This window comes from Peromyscus californicus, unplaced genomic scaffold (assembly GCF_007827085.1).
Source record: "Peromyscus californicus insignis strain IS unplaced genomic scaffold, ASM782708v3 Scaffold_1__1_contigs__length_55948999, whole genome shotgun sequence".
Classification (NCBI taxonomy): Eukaryota; Metazoa; Chordata; class Mammalia; order Rodentia; family Cricetidae; genus Peromyscus; species Peromyscus californicus.
Window position 1 is genome coordinate 24,294,185 of NW_026294492.1, and position 15,295 is coordinate 24,309,479.

General features: G+C 45.5%; 1 protein-coding gene across 2 annotated transcripts in view; it reads right to left on the minus strand.

Moving 5' to 3' along the window:
* Positions 1-15,295, minus strand: part of Xdh (xanthine dehydrogenase) — a 64,907-nt gene that overhangs the window by 22,600 nt on the left and 27,012 nt on the right. For both annotated transcript variants that reach the window (XM_052746242.1, XM_052746241.1), the window contains 10 exons: positions 14,670-14,762; positions 14,050-14,201; positions 12,927-13,020; positions 11,454-11,563; positions 9,316-9,500; positions 7,107-7,281; positions 6,680-6,763; positions 4,916-5,085; positions 2,846-2,969; positions 401-520 (listed from right to left, as the gene is read on the minus strand). In XM_052746242.1, the coding sequence (XP_052602202.1) occupies positions 401-520; positions 2,846-2,969; positions 4,916-5,085; positions 6,680-6,763; positions 7,107-7,281; positions 9,316-9,500; positions 11,454-11,563; positions 12,927-13,020; positions 14,050-14,201; positions 14,670-14,762 (1,307 nt within the window). The remainder of the gene's footprint in view (positions 1-400; positions 521-2,845; positions 2,970-4,915; positions 5,086-6,679; positions 6,764-7,106; positions 7,282-9,315; positions 9,501-11,453; positions 11,564-12,926; positions 13,021-14,049; positions 14,202-14,669; positions 14,763-15,295) is intronic.

Consider the following 15,295-nt stretch of genomic DNA (forward strand, 5'->3'; position numbering starts at 1 on the left):
GAAAATACCATATGCTGATGATTCAATGTACCTAACATGCTGGGTGAAAAACATAGCTTCAACTAGCTGACCTTAAACAACCCCCCAAAACCTATATGAGCTTAAAGTTGGGGAAAAAAATCATCTAACACAAGCCTGGTGATGTTGGATATCAGATGTGATTTGAATATAATACTGACCGTGAGAAGCTGTGTGTTTGTGGGCTGTGCTAGCACACCTTTGGAAGAAGTTCTGAAGAACTGATATAATTCAAACAGAACCCAGGGAAGCTGGGTGTCGGCTGTAGCCAAACATCCATGCGCTGCTCACACGGAAGGCTCCTTCTCTAGAGGATCCCCCAAAGGAATGCCTTGGGATGAGAGCTGACTCCTCTACAGGAACAGCCCATGTTCTCAGTTACCTCAATTGTGATAATGGCTGGTAGGTCTTCATAGGTGATTTTTACCCCGCGAGCAGCTCTCTGGGCATGTTCTGGGGTGTCAGCAACCACAGCACCAATGATGTGCCCAACACAGGTTACCTAGTGGGCAGAGACGAACTGTTAAGGACCATGAAGTTCCTCAAGAAGCAAATCTTTATGGATACTCTAAAAAGACAAAGGCAGTCCCCACCCTTCAGTCAGAGCACATTTTAAGAATGCTCTCGTGCCTTTCCATTTCCTGACCCTTCTAACTGAGGCCATGAGCCTCTTCACAAGTTCACTGGCACCACTATAAGAAGAGATTTCAGCTCAATGCCCAATTCTTATATTTTCACTCTGGTAGCTTATGGAGAGGCTGCAAAGGAGAAAAATGTGGACAATGGCTCCCCTTGTCTGCCATGAGCCAAACGGGAGGTATGGACCCAGCAACTGTTTGTCAATGCCAATCTGTTCCAACAACCTTGATCTTCCTATGAAAAAAAGAAAGATGGGGACTGGAGAGATGGTTCGGTTATTAAGAGCACTTATTGCTCTTGCAGAGGACCTGGGTTCTAGTCCCAGCACCCACGTGGAGGCTCACACCCATCCAATAAATCCAGTTCCAGGGGATCTCCTGGCCTCTGCGGGCACCAGGCATGCATGTGGTGCACAGATATATATGCAGGCAAAACACTCAGACACATAAAATAAAAATAAATAAATTAGAAAACAAATTTTAAAGATAAAGACAGACTCAGGAGACAACAGGATTGGTGGCTAGATCTCAGCTAACTAAACATTGGTCTTGTCTCTCAGCTTCAGTATCTTTCTACTAGACCACTTCAAATGTCAAATCCCTTCAAAGTCCACACTTGTGTCTTATAATTTCATCTAGATCAGCAGTTCTCAACTGGTGGGTCTTGACCCCCTTAGGGGTCATATATCTAATATCCTGCCATCAGATATCTACATTATGATTCATAACAGTAGCAGAATTACTGTTATAATGTAGCAGGAACTGTATTAAAGTGTCACAGCATGAGGAAAGTTAAGAACCACTGTTCTAGATTCTCCTAGCTGCAGGTCACAAACACATTTAGTCATAATGACACCTATTTTTCCATTTATTGCTTCCTTTTAATGACCCAGTCCTTAAAACTGTGTGTGTTATATGTGCTTGTATATGTTCATGTGAATGTGTGTGTACATGCTTGTGGAGGTCATAGGTCAGCATCAGATATCTTCCTCACTTGCTCTACACCTTATTTTTGAGAGAGGGTCTCTCACTGAATCTGGAACTCAGAGATGGGCCAGACTGACCGGCCAGTGAGCTTTGGGGATCTGCCTGTGTAGATTATATATATATATGTGTGTGTGTGTGTGTGTGTGTGTGTGTGTGTGTGTGTGTGTGTGTGCCACAACAGCTGGTATTTTACATGAGTGCTGGGATGTAAACTCAGGTCTTTGTGTTTGCCCAACCACATAATAAAACCAAGCCATCTCCTATAGAACTCGTAATGGATCTCCTTCAGGAATAATTTTAATCAAATATCCACCAGAAAATAAATGAAGGAAATGATTATACAGGTTGTCATATTAAGATGCGAGGTTTTCTAACAACAAGCAACACTTGACATGCAAGCCTCTGGACGTTCTCTCCGAAGAACCAATAGGTATGGACTTAACTGGGTCTGCAGTATTGACCTGCTTGTACCTAGCTGACTCTAACTAAAATGCTTTCAACACTCCTGGGGCTCTAGGCATTGATAAAGTAATTTGTTCTTCTATCAAACACTTTATAAATTTCCTCCACAAACACCCTTGGAGTCCTTGTGTTTACAGGTTTTCATTCTTGGCTTCACCCTCACATTAATATTTTTTAAAAAGGTGATTAGCCTTCAGCAACACCTACTCGAATCTAATTTGCAACCTTTAATCAGTATCAGAATTATAAAATGGCCATCTGAGAACTATCCTGCGTGTGAAGCATAAGGAGTTTTGTAGCAACTGTCCTCAGGGCTTGGAGACACTGTTATTGCAGATTTTTACACACTTGGAATCAGTAAATGAACTCTCACAGAAGTGGATTGTCTACACCTAGTGGTAGGATGATGGTCTCATTCCTAGTTAGCTTATTTAGTGTATCCTTATTTTCTTTAGTAAAAGAGCTTGATGCTATCTATATATCACAGTCCTGGTTGTTAACTCATATGTGGTCACCAGCCTTGTTCCCCTGCCATCTTGGCACACTCTCCTATTACACCAGAACAGCAGTCATCAATTAAATAACCAAACGCCACATTCTGTCCCCTTGTAGATTGTCCCAAATACTGACCCATTACATGATGGCCACAACATATGCAGGATTAGGAATTTGGAGCAATGAGCACAAATTAAAACCATGATTTGTATTCCAGTTATTTCTAATGACAAGTCTAACTATACCTTATCCTTTGCAAAGACAGTCTCATCATTGAAAATGCCAGTTACATTACTACTAGGAATGTCTTCTTCGGTGAGGAAGCAAACAAACCCTGGCACCTTCTTGGCTTCGGAAGTGTCTATGGACCTGGAGAATGAGCAGAGTGGGGGGGGGGGCCACGTCAGCACACTGAAGCAGGAGACACATCATCTGGCTTGGATAGCCCATCCCATTCAATTATTCCTCTACCCTTGTTCTTCCCATCTCTGTCTTCTTCGCTGTTGGATCCTAACTCATTTCTATCCTGTTCTGAAAATGGTGACTGACCACCTCCCTTGGAGAGGCCATTGTGCCAAATGCCACTGGGGATATAGGATGGATAAGACGACCACATATCAGATATTAGTCCCAGTCTGGACTCCAAGTACAGGGAGCCTTATCCAAGAGAATAGCAATAACTCTGGAAGGCTCTGGTTAAGATATATCTCACTAGAACAAGGCACTTGGGGGCCTTTGCTATGCCATGGATACAGTGGCCCTGGACATCTGCTCACAGACCAATTTCTCTTCATACATTAATAGTGCTGTGCCTATACAAGGGCATTCTAGACACAATTAGGCAATGCTGACCTAGAAGGAGGATGCTGGAGTTCATCAAGTCTACCAGACTACAGAGTAGAGGCAGCTCAGGGAATGTTCTAGAAAGTGCCTTGAAAGAATCATCTTCAAAAACAGTTATTCCCCATTTTAAAGCAAAACAAATATCCCCATATTACAATTAAGGAAATGAAAGTTTTGGGGGAGTCAAGTAGCTTTTCCAAAGTCACTTAGCCAGAAAACAACATATCTGGGTTTAGAGCCAAGGGCAACGATGAGGATGCCAGGCAGTGACGATTCACCCCTCCAACCCATCCATTCACATATTAATGGGATGGAGGTTGCTGGAATATAGACAACATGAGTCACCACACTGTTAACACGGGCTCAAGGCAAGGACCAAGCAAAAGGACTCACTGCTAGCCCTAGCTGGCAATTAACAGACACTTCCCCAAGGCCTAGAAAAGTTGATCACCTCGTTAGGTATTTTGTATCTAGCTCACCATGCTTGGAGTCTGTCTCTAGGTTAGGAACCCCAGGAAGGAAAGATTGACAGGGAGGCCTGGGTCTGCCCCGAGGCAGGGCCTGAGAGAGAGAGATTCCTGGCTGTTCTGCTCGGTCACGGGCTCTGTGTCCAGTGCCTCCAGAGGCTGAAGCTCAGTCTATGGCTGTAAATATCCAGAGGTGTCATGCCCCACTTCCTAATGCTTCTTGGCTTCAAACACAGCCTCTACCACCTGCCAATCATATTATCTGGGGCAAACAGCTCCTCCTGCTTATGCCTTAGGTCCTCTGCTGCACCTGCCTACAGGCTTGATGTAAAGAATAAATGAGCCAATATACATACAATGTGTGAAACTAGGTGGGAAACACCAAGCGCTGTGTTGGGTGTGAAGCATTATGCTTGCCACTACTGTTGCTATAGTGGTAATTCTTGCTGTTCGGCTCTTGGCATCTAACAAACAGGTATGGGTGGCTGGTCTCTGCTAGGTGCTGTGTGGACACATCTGGGGACCCTCACGAACACCCTGTTACAAAACTCCAGAGCAGATACAGGTCTCAGCAGCTATGCCTGCCCTGTAGCTCTGCAAAGATCCAATCCCAGCTTTGTGGGGTGAAGGTGATGTTCTTTCCTGTAGTATTATCTAGCTTTTTTTTTTTTTTAACGTTCTGCATGAGTTCAGCCCAGGCTCTGAATGTAAGTCTTATCTGGTCCTGTTAGGAGCTTGTCACCTACACTCACAGCTTTTCAGGCCAAGAGTGACCTCCCTGCTCAACTCCCAAATTGTCCCCTTGACCTCTTACCCTCCCTCCAGGAGAACTTCAGTTAGATGCTAAGGTATTATGCATGGAGCCCAAGCCTTCCTGCTGCTCTCTGATGGGTTTAAGAGGATTTCCTGCCTAGGCTCTAGGGTGGGGAATCCTCAAGGAGCCTCCTCCATCTTCAGTTCCTGCAGAGCATGCTTCTCACCGCGTCCCTGGGAAGCGATACTCACGTGATTTTAGCGTGGGCCCGGGTGCTGGTCACCAGCCTGAGAGACAGCTCATTCTCATAGCGGGGAATGTCATCACAGTACACAGCCTGGCCCGATGCCTGCATTTCCGCAGCCAAGTGAGGCAGGGGCCGGCCCACCATGTCCTCCTCAGACTGATCCTTGGGCACCTCCTGAAACAATATGGCTACCAGTCAGACTGAGCTTCTGAGGACATTGTTCCTCTATAGTCTCAGGGGACACACCGGGAACTGGGGAAATCAGAGGGCACTTAAGGAGTCACTGACAAAATACTCATAAATATATCAAGAAACAACAAAAGAACCTAAGTGTGCATTAGCTGCAAACTAGGTAATGTTGTATTTATACAGCAGAACAGTATGCAACCATTAATACATACTTTTGAAGAATTCAAAGCAGAAGAAAGAATGCTTATATTAATCATAAAACATTCTACTTGTGAGTATATGTTGATTGATTTTATACAAAAGTAACACATGCTACTAATATAGTGTATGTATATCCACATAAGCAGAAGAAAAATGGAAATAAACAGAATACAATGACTTTCTCCTGGAGTTAAGAGTTTTGGGTGACTTTTATTTCCCTGTTTATACTTTACTGCAGTCCCCAGAATGTTTTATTGACTTTATAATCAATTTCTATTTTGTTTTCCAAAGTAGTAAAGTGTCTAATTCTTACTGAGCATTTTTATGTACCACGGACTTCTAAGTGGTTTGATTTTATTTTTCAGCACTAGAGATGGACTCAAGGTCTTACCCTTGCCAAGTCAATGCTCTAGCACTGAGCCTCACGCCCAGCAAATGCATTTCGGTCCTCCCCCATTCTGTTAAACAAGTCTATCATCAGCTACATGAGCAGGTGGGTCTAACTGACTTTCCTAAGAGGCACAGAGGTGGTTTGCCCAAGGTTACAGAGTAAAGAAAGGACAAACTTTGGATTCTAATCAGGCAGCCATGCCCTGGAGTTCATCTGTGGACCACCAACCCAGGGCTCAGCAAACTGCAGCTGGTGTTTAGTTCTATAAAGCGTTACTGAACGTATTCATTTGGATGGTTTGTTTTGTTTTTAGAGACAGAGTGCCCTGTATCCTGGGTGGTACTCAAGTTTTCTATGTAGCTGAAGACAGCCTCAAACTCTTACTGATCTCCCTGCTTCTACCTCAAATGCTGGGATGACAGGGATGTCCCTCCACAGCTCTCTTCTGTGGCTCTGGGAACTGAATGTAGGGCTTCATGCATAAGCAAGCCCTCTACCAACTGAGCCATCTCCCCAGGCCCTCATTCATTTATGTGTTTACAGCTGTTTTGTGCTACAGTGACTGAACTTAGACATGACAATATAGTTTGCACAATCTGACGTGCTTATAGGAAATGTGCTAACCTTTTGTCTAGTACATCCCAAAACCTTGTTAGAATGACGTATTTGTTTGCATACGCTCAGCATGAATGCATGCATCTTCAAGATTGGATTGGCACATTAGGGGTCAGGAAGGACAAAATAGATTTTTCTTTTCCCTAAAGAACAGATGCAGTTTAGCATCCAGTCCTAAGAGAGAAACAAAGACTAACAAGGACAAGACGCTGCATTACAACAATATGACACTGGTGTTCTTCCCCGGATATTCACACATAGGGGGAGGGACTTTAAGCATGTCATCCAAGTCAGTCATTTGCCAAAGCTCAGCCATGAGTCATCACATGTGGCTGCAGGGGCCCTGATATTAAACATGCCTTGCATACTCACTTGGAAGAGCTGGACGTTAGCTGGAGGGTCCTTCTGAAACAGCAGAGTGGCACTGGCAAAAGTTGGGTCCAGCTTACCACACATCTGTGGAAGTGAGGTAACAGAGGAGGCTAGCTAGGACTATGTCATATTGTTTTCCTCCTTCCATCCACAAGTAATAGAGGTGAGTCTCCCCCAATCCCATTATTCCCTATCACCTCATTCCCCCATTCCCTCATCCCCCATCCCCCCATCCCCCATTCCATCCCTCCATTCCCCCATCCCCAAAGACAGACATTAGCAGATGAGGTGATGGCACTGTCCCCAGGTTGTCCTGACTCCTGCTCTTCTACTCCCAGATGTTGAAAGGGGAGGAGCAACTTTACTACCCAGCCCAGCCTGCTGAGTCCCCAAACAGGGTGCTGAAGGGACTCTGCTCCACACTCACATTCTCGGGGTTCACTTTGCCCAGCTTCTGGAGTACTGTCAGATAGAACTTGAAGAAGAAGCTGAGGGTAAGGGTGCGCCGGAACTCCACCATACCACCAGGGGCGTTGGGGGCCAGGTGCAGCTCCTCTGCCAGGCCAGCACACACATCCTGCAGCAACTCTTCATTCCAGGACCTGGAAGAAGGCAGAATGTGGGCTTGCTTCCTCCCATCCATCACTCAGTGTGGAGCATAGCACCCAAGGTCTCTGCTGAATAGGCCTGGGTTCAGGCTTTGGCTCACATGCCATAAATTACACAACTACAGGCAAACTACTCAACCTTCTGGTGCTTTAGCCCCCTCAGTGTTAGATAGATAGATAGATAGATAGATAGATAGATAGATAGATAGATAATAGATGAATAGATAGATAGATAATAGATGAATAGATAGATAGATAGATAGACAGACAGACGAATAGATAGATAATAGATGAATAGATAGACAGACAGACAGACGAATAGATAGATAATAGATGAATAGATAGATAGATAGATAGATAGACAGATAGATAATAGATGAATAGATGGATAGATGATAGATGATGGATAGATATATAGATAATAGATGGATAGATGATAGATGATGGATGGATAGATAGATAGAAGGATGTATAGATAGATAGATAGATAATATATAAATAGATAGATAATAGATAGATAATAAATGAATAGATGGATAGATAGATATATGATAGAAGGATGGATAGATAGATAGATAGATAGATAGATAGATAGATAGATAGATAGATAATAGATGGATGAATGGATGGATAGATAGATGATAGATGGATGGATGGATGGATAGATAGATAGATGACAAGTAGATAGATGTATCTAGATGTATAGATACCTATATAAACAGAAAGATATTATTTTTTCTTTTTTTTCATTTTTGAGATTATAATATAATTACATTTCTTCCTTCCCTTTCCTCTCTCCAAACCCTCTCATACAGCCCTCCCCACTCTACTTCAAATTCATGTCCCCTTTTTTCATTAATTGTTATTGCATGCACATCCAGAAATGTATATACCTACATATTCTTAAACATAACCTGTTTAGTTTGTATAGTGTTACTTGTATATATTTTTTAAATGCCCTAAATAATAGTTACTCTAGGTTCTTATAATGTACTAGGCAATATGAGTTGTTAGTTTTCATTAATTAAACATTATGGTAGGGAATGTCTGGTGCCCATTTTACCACTGAGAACTTTTGGCATAGAGGGACTAATGAATAGGACTTCTGTTCCTCGCATGGTTAGTGGCGGAGCCAAGGAATCAAACTCCATCTCTGCCTCTTCCATGTGGTCATTGTGAGGATTACATAAGACAATGCCAGTGAAGCGCCTGGCACAATGGCTACTGTGTGGCTGCCCTAGTTATGGTAGTAGGATTAATAATAGGAATAGGAATAGGCGTGATAGTGGCAATAACAACAGTAATAGTAATAGTAATCGTAATAGTAAAAATAATAGTGGTAGTAGAAATAACGGTGACACCACCAACAGCGGCAGTAATACTATTAGTTATAACTTCTAATGGCAGCGAGAGGCATGGTGGTAACCATAGTAACGGTAGCACGCAGCACAGAAGCAGCAAAATGGTAGAATCAGTGGCGTCAAAAGGAATAGCACCCGAAATGCTGCTACTATAGAGTTGGTAGAGTAGTGAGGACAGTAATGCTACCTTCAGGAGTAACAGCAGCAGCCGTTTGGAGAGCCATGTAGCCGTGTAGCAGTGAGGGCAGAAAGCAGCCATGGTAACAACATCAGTGTGTTGCTAGCAGCAATTGTGTTAACGGCGCTCCTACCTTGCCATGGTGCTGGCAGCACTAGCAGTAGTAAGAGGAGTCGCCCCAGTAGTGCTAATAAGATAACCCCCGCAAGTGGGGCTACCGACGGCTGTGTTCATAATAATAGACTGAGAAGAGCCAACAGGAGTAGCAGCAGTAGGAGTAGGAGATCCTACCCCTGCAGCGCTGCTAGCTGTACAGCGATATCAGAATGAATGACAGCAGCTGTGAGACCAGCAACACCAGTAGTCGTGACCGAGGCATTAGAAGCATCACCAGGAGCAATAGTAACAGCAGAAGCAGGAGCAGCAATAGTAAGCCCCCAGCAGCCAGTGCGGCAGTGCGGGCAGCTTCCTGGTGCAGCCCATGCTTACCTGGACAGCTGCCTCGGAGTGGTCTTGAGGGCTGAGATGGTTCTGTCGGCCATCCCTCCGTAACAAAGGGACAGCTCCTGCACCTCAGTGGTCCCTGGCTTGAACAGGACTCTCATGCCGCTGGTCACCTTGGCGATGTCATCTTCTCTCCGGGAGGCCTGTTTGAAGGCTGAGAAAAACTCACCCTAAAAGAAAGAAAGGGAACAGAAAAGAAAAAGGGAAAGAAGAGAATTGGCATTCCCCACATGTTTGCAGGCATTAGCGAATGGCCAGCATAAAATATAGGTACTGGTGGGTAAGAGAAATGGGGAGGGTATTATGGTGCCTTGTAAATTGGTGGGGAGCAAAGATAAGACATAGTCTTAGACTACATTTTGAGAAGTTCCAGGTCACATGCCCAGAAGCTGGAAAGGGTCAGGACTTCCCTGCCTATCATGTGACTTGGGGATGGGGTGGTGTCATCTATAGAGCAAACAGCTGGAAGGAGAAAGATAACCCCACAAAAGCTCCCAGAAAACCATCCTGGTACCAGTATCAGAACCCACTGGCCTCTCCAGAGACCTCAATAAGAACTCCTCGGCATGTTGCCTCTCCAGCCGGGACAGGGACATGGGGTACAGGCTGTGACAGCACCTCGCCTGTGGCTCCCAGATGTCTGTAACTCGTCCCTCCCACCAGTGGACTGCGGATTGAGACATCCTGGCTCCAGTGAGCCTGGGTCCTGCTGTGAGGCAACTACTGCTTTATGCTAGAAGCATGCTACTCTCCTGGGCCTGAACCTGGGTCTGTTTCTATGGAGAGGAGGATATCATGAGTCACTTTCCAGGAAAGAATCATGTGACGTCTGCCCTCCGTGTTGTGTCACTCTTCAGGTTTGTGGTCACCCTGGGTCTGCGTGTTGGTATTAACATCAAAGGTCCTTTGTTCTGAAAGAGCCAGAGAGACTCTCCCAGGCATCATTCTTGGGTGCTGCCATGGCCTGGAGCACCTAGCCCAGAGCTTGAACTGGTCTAAAGTAGTCAGTGGTTCTGGGTGCTCAGGCCACACTGGTGCCACCAGGTGTCAGGGTACCAGTGTCCTTTCTTGATGAAACTTTCTAGTTCACAGCATAAAATCTCCTCTCTTTTATCAAATGATAGCTTTTGACCCTACCTGAAAAATAAAAGCAGAGCCATAGGGAGCCTGACTCTATCCCCTGTCCCCTCAATTAAAAAAAAAAAAATTAGTGATCTGTGAAATTCAAAATTCTGAGAGTCGTTGCTCAAAATAGTCTATAAACACAAGCTGGAAAATCATTAGGAGGCCACCTCAGGGGCATAATTGCTCAAATTGAATTAGCATTCTCATTAAGGAGGTCAAAATCTGCAAGGACGAACTCTTCTCACACTGGCTAAGCATTTCCTGTAACCCCTAGCTGTCCTGACAGCTGTTTTGCTGGCCTCGCCCAGAACATTCTTGTAATGTGTCTATCGTAGCTGTATTCTCAATCGGTAACTGCTGAGAGGCGAGAACCAGAGCAGGCCAAGCTCCCCCACCTCCCCCCGGCAAGGTGCCACATCTGCCCAAACAGATCAGAAAAGCTGCTCATGAAGCCAAAACCCAGCAGTGCCTGGCCAGAGTAAGGTCAGTGAGCCAACAGCTTAGCAAGCCCAAGGTCGGCCATGAGCAGCTTCTTCACTCAGCATGCAGGACCTGTACACTTCACCTTGGGAAAATAACGTCTCTGGCACAAGGCAGGACTACCCAACAAACAGGGATGTCCTTGGGACTGTGCTGTGAACTGCTGGCTGATGACCACCCCTGACATCTACCAAGAACCTCATGAGTTGTGTCCTTCAGTCTTCACTATAGTCTCTACAGTGGGCAAGACTGTGCCTACTTTACAGAGAGGACACAGGGGCTCAGGAAGGTCAGACAAGCCCCTTGAGGTCCCATGTCTGACTATTGAGTTCCATAGTCCATGCCCTGCAACTTCTCCTCGTCCGGAAATGATAGGGGTGGTTCATCAAAGACAAAGTTAGCGAGAATGGATCAATGTTAGAGTGGAGAGGCGCTAACTATGGTTCTGAGACTCTTTGGGCTCCTTATGTGGAGTCCGACAGTTTGGGCAGAGCCTGGAGTGGCTCCCCGTGACTTACCTCCCTGCTGTAAGGGATCTCAATGGAAAGCAGTATCTCCTCTGGACTGAGCAGAGTCCTTCTGTAGCCGGGGAAGAAGGTGTGGTCCATCCGAACAGTTCTCTTGGTACCTATATGCAGACAAGATGATGACAGGCACATGTGGATGAGGCTGGGGATGCACTGGGAGCAGAGGACAGTCATCAGTGAGACAAGTTCCTCTCTGTGCTCTCTGATGCCGCAGTCAGAGGAAGCAGCTGGCAAAAATTGGGACCGAGCCACCTTCTGAGGTCCGTAAACAGTGTGTTCTCACATCAATGTCTAACAACCATCTTTTGAGAAGGAAGAAAGCCCTGGTCTGTAGTATGTGTCATTTTATGGTATAAATATACCCACCATACCCAAGTCCAAGCAGCCATACAAAGTCACTGAGTCTGAAGTCAGAATAAAGGCAAAAAAGAGCTGTGTCACTTCCCCGTTCACTGTCCTCACTCAAGACAGCTGACAAGGAGTGCCTCTGGGCGGCTGGCACCTGGGAACTAGGTCTCAGAAGGATTCCTGCCATTTGGGTGGTATGGCATATGTCACCGGAACCTGAGGACTCTTGGGCGGTAAGTCTCTAACAAGCTTGTCTGGTAGACAATAGTTCTGCCATGTTGTCACAGTTCATTGCTGGGGGAATTGTTGCATGTATTCCCAGCACATGCTCATCCAGGTGGCCAGTCCAACTGTGAATCCCTACAAAGACGGCGGGAATCACGGTGGAGGTTCCAAGAGACTGAAACCGGAACTACCATATGACCCAGCAATGACCCTTCTGGCCAAATTTCCAAAGGGCCCTACATCCCACGCCACCCATGTTTATTCCTGCTCTATTCATAACAGAAAGGAAATGGAATCAGCCTTGATGTCTACCAGTGGATGAATGTGTAACAAAAATGTGATCCACGGAGAAAATGGAGCTTCAGTTGGCCAAAGTGGAACTGTAAAATTTGCAGGAAAGTGGATAGAATTGGAAAGGTATCATATTAAGTGAGATTAATCCAGGCTCAGAAAGACAAACACTGCAATTTCTCTCTCCTCTGAAGCTCTAATAACATTAGATCATAGTCTGATGTTTTAAGGGGCGTGGGTAAGAAGAGTGAGAGAAGACATGGGATATAAAGTAGAAAGGGAGATATTGGGGTGACAGGGAACAATGAAGACAGGGTGGGGAACAGGAAGATAGAGGGGAGGCCCAACCAGACCTAATATGTATGAAAATGCCGTAAGGAAATCTGTTATTTTGTATACTAATTAAAAGATTAATTTTAAAAAATTTTTTAAAAAAAAGAAACAAAAAGGAAGAAAATGCTTAACTCTCTCAACCCCCAACCTGGATTGATCCCCCTTCAACTTTTAAGAATCCAAACCTTAAAGCATTAGGGACCACTGAATTTGGGGTTGTGTTTCTCTAGCAAATGACCCAGGCGGTCAAACTCTTCAGGCGCTCACCTCTAGACACGAGGGTCAGTTTGGCTCCACTGGCCATGAACACAGGGTTGAGGTCAGAGATGGGGCTGGCGGTGATGATGTTCCCTCCGATGGACTGGTGAGGACAAGCAGAGAGTGAGTGAGAGCCGCTCGGTCTCCTGCATGCTGCAAGAGGGGACAGCCGTGGCAGGGGGCACCTGAGGACCTGACCCCCTGAGCAGCCCAGCGAGACACGGCCATTCAAGGAAACACACAAGCCTGAAATCAGAACACTTGGGATGGGGCTCGGAAACATATGTACGCATCGGTAAACAGAGGCAAGCTCTTTCGAACGGTTTTCCCTCACCCAACCTCTTCATTCTGGAAGGACTGAGGTGAGTTATCACAGAGGCTGTAGGGAGTCAGTAAAACGAAATCCAAGATAGAGATCAAGGAAAAAAGAGACGGACGTAGAAATGAATAGCTGGTTGTTTGGGGATCTGAACTTTCCGGCAATTTGACAAGAAAGTAAATGGAACAAGAATCAGATAGAGGTTCTTGTTACCAAAACAAAGGAGGAAAAACAGTGTGAACTGAGAACAGAACCTCCTCAGAAGCCAGCCAAGGAGAACTGGGGGACACAATGGTGCTTTCTACACCTGTGTTCCTTCCTGGGAAACCAGAAGTGGCAAGTTCTTGGACAGGGTAGGGGAGGTGGGAAGAACAGGGTAGGGCAAAAGCGCTTTTCAAAGAATAGCGTGGGATGGATGTACATTTTCTCCCTATACCATACACTGTGTGAATCCCAAATAGAACAAGGAACATAAATGTTACTATCTACAAACTAGAAATTTCAGGGCTGCTCTGAAGGCTGACAGAATGGTCAACAAATGGACCCTTCCCTCCCCTGGAGGGGGCTCTGTGCCTCTGGGTCACCTCTAAACCTAGATCTGGCTTCTCTCCAATATGTCTCTCATTCACGTGGTGAGAATCTTGGCCAACTTGAGAAAGAGGGAGGCAGGACGCTGTGTCTCTCCAGTCTCGAGGGAGAACTGCGAGTGTTTCTCAGTGGCCACAGACCACCTTCATGAGTAGTACACAGGGCCTTACAGAAAACCTGATCTTGCCTCCACCCCTCCTCTCCACCTCTGGTCGAAGGACTCACCGCTACGGACTTGACCTGCTTGCCAGCAAACCAACGCAGCTGCTCCAGGACACCTCTGAATACTTCGGTCTTTTGTTCTGGAAGATGAGTGACTGCATCCACCAGGACATGTTCTACCAAACTAAGGGGGCAAGCAGCTCCAAAGGAGATTCCTGTGTATACATGCCAGAAGTAAAAGTCAGTCCTAGCTGGAAGGACCTATCATATACAGCTCCTGTGTCACCGGAGCCAGGCTGAAGCAAGGCTTCCATCTTTATGGGGGCCCAGAGAAGTCACTTAACTAATGGGCTGTGCTCACACCTCTGGATCCTATAACCAACACACTGTCCTGTAATCCAGTGGTACTCAATTCAACAAAATCAAGACCTCTGGAGGAAAAGTTCTGACTTAAAGTAGTCACAAAAAATAAAGTACACAAACACCATCAATTCCCTCTAGTTCCATCTCCATGTGATCCAAAGTGTCCTCAGGATCAAAGACAACACCAGGATTCTTATAGCCTCTTGCTAACACTGACCACATATCCTCAGTGGGGGAAAGGTGATGAGGGCGACCTCCTTCCCAGCTCACCCCTGCCCCTGTACCGGGTGGACTCCAGGAGAAGCAGAGAGCAGCCTTACCCTCAGGCCCATGCGTCACTGAATTCAGTTCAGGGATCCAGGCTGGGCAGATGATCAGAGGAAATAACATGTTCTTAAACTTCATTTCAATGCCTTTGAGAAACAAGGAACCCGGGTTAGAGACCTCAGCAGTTTCCCCACATCACACACGGGATGCGTGGCCCATGTAGCACCAGAAGGAGGTTTGGAATTAGGAAACAGACCAGATGAGAGGGATTATGTCAGCCATAATCTCTGCCTTCCGGTCAAAAACAAATAAAAGAAATGAACTCAGATTCACCATGATGCATTTGTGTTATGCGGTGGCATTTGAAAACATGGGACATTAAGGAATGTCCAAACTTCTTCCAAGCACTTTATATTTGAACTTACTTGATACTCCTAATAGCCCTGTGAGAGACGGTAGGTTTCTGTTTATAGATGGGGAACCTGAGGTGCAGAAATGTCCAACTTTTAAAAAATGGCCATTTATATATATATATATATATATATATATACAATGAAAGCATGTGCATGCCTTGATGTGCATGTAAATCTCAGGGGACAACTTTCAGGAGTTGGTTCTCTCCTTCCAGCAAGGGTCCTGGGGACAGAACTCAGGCCATCAGACTGATATAGCTAATGTC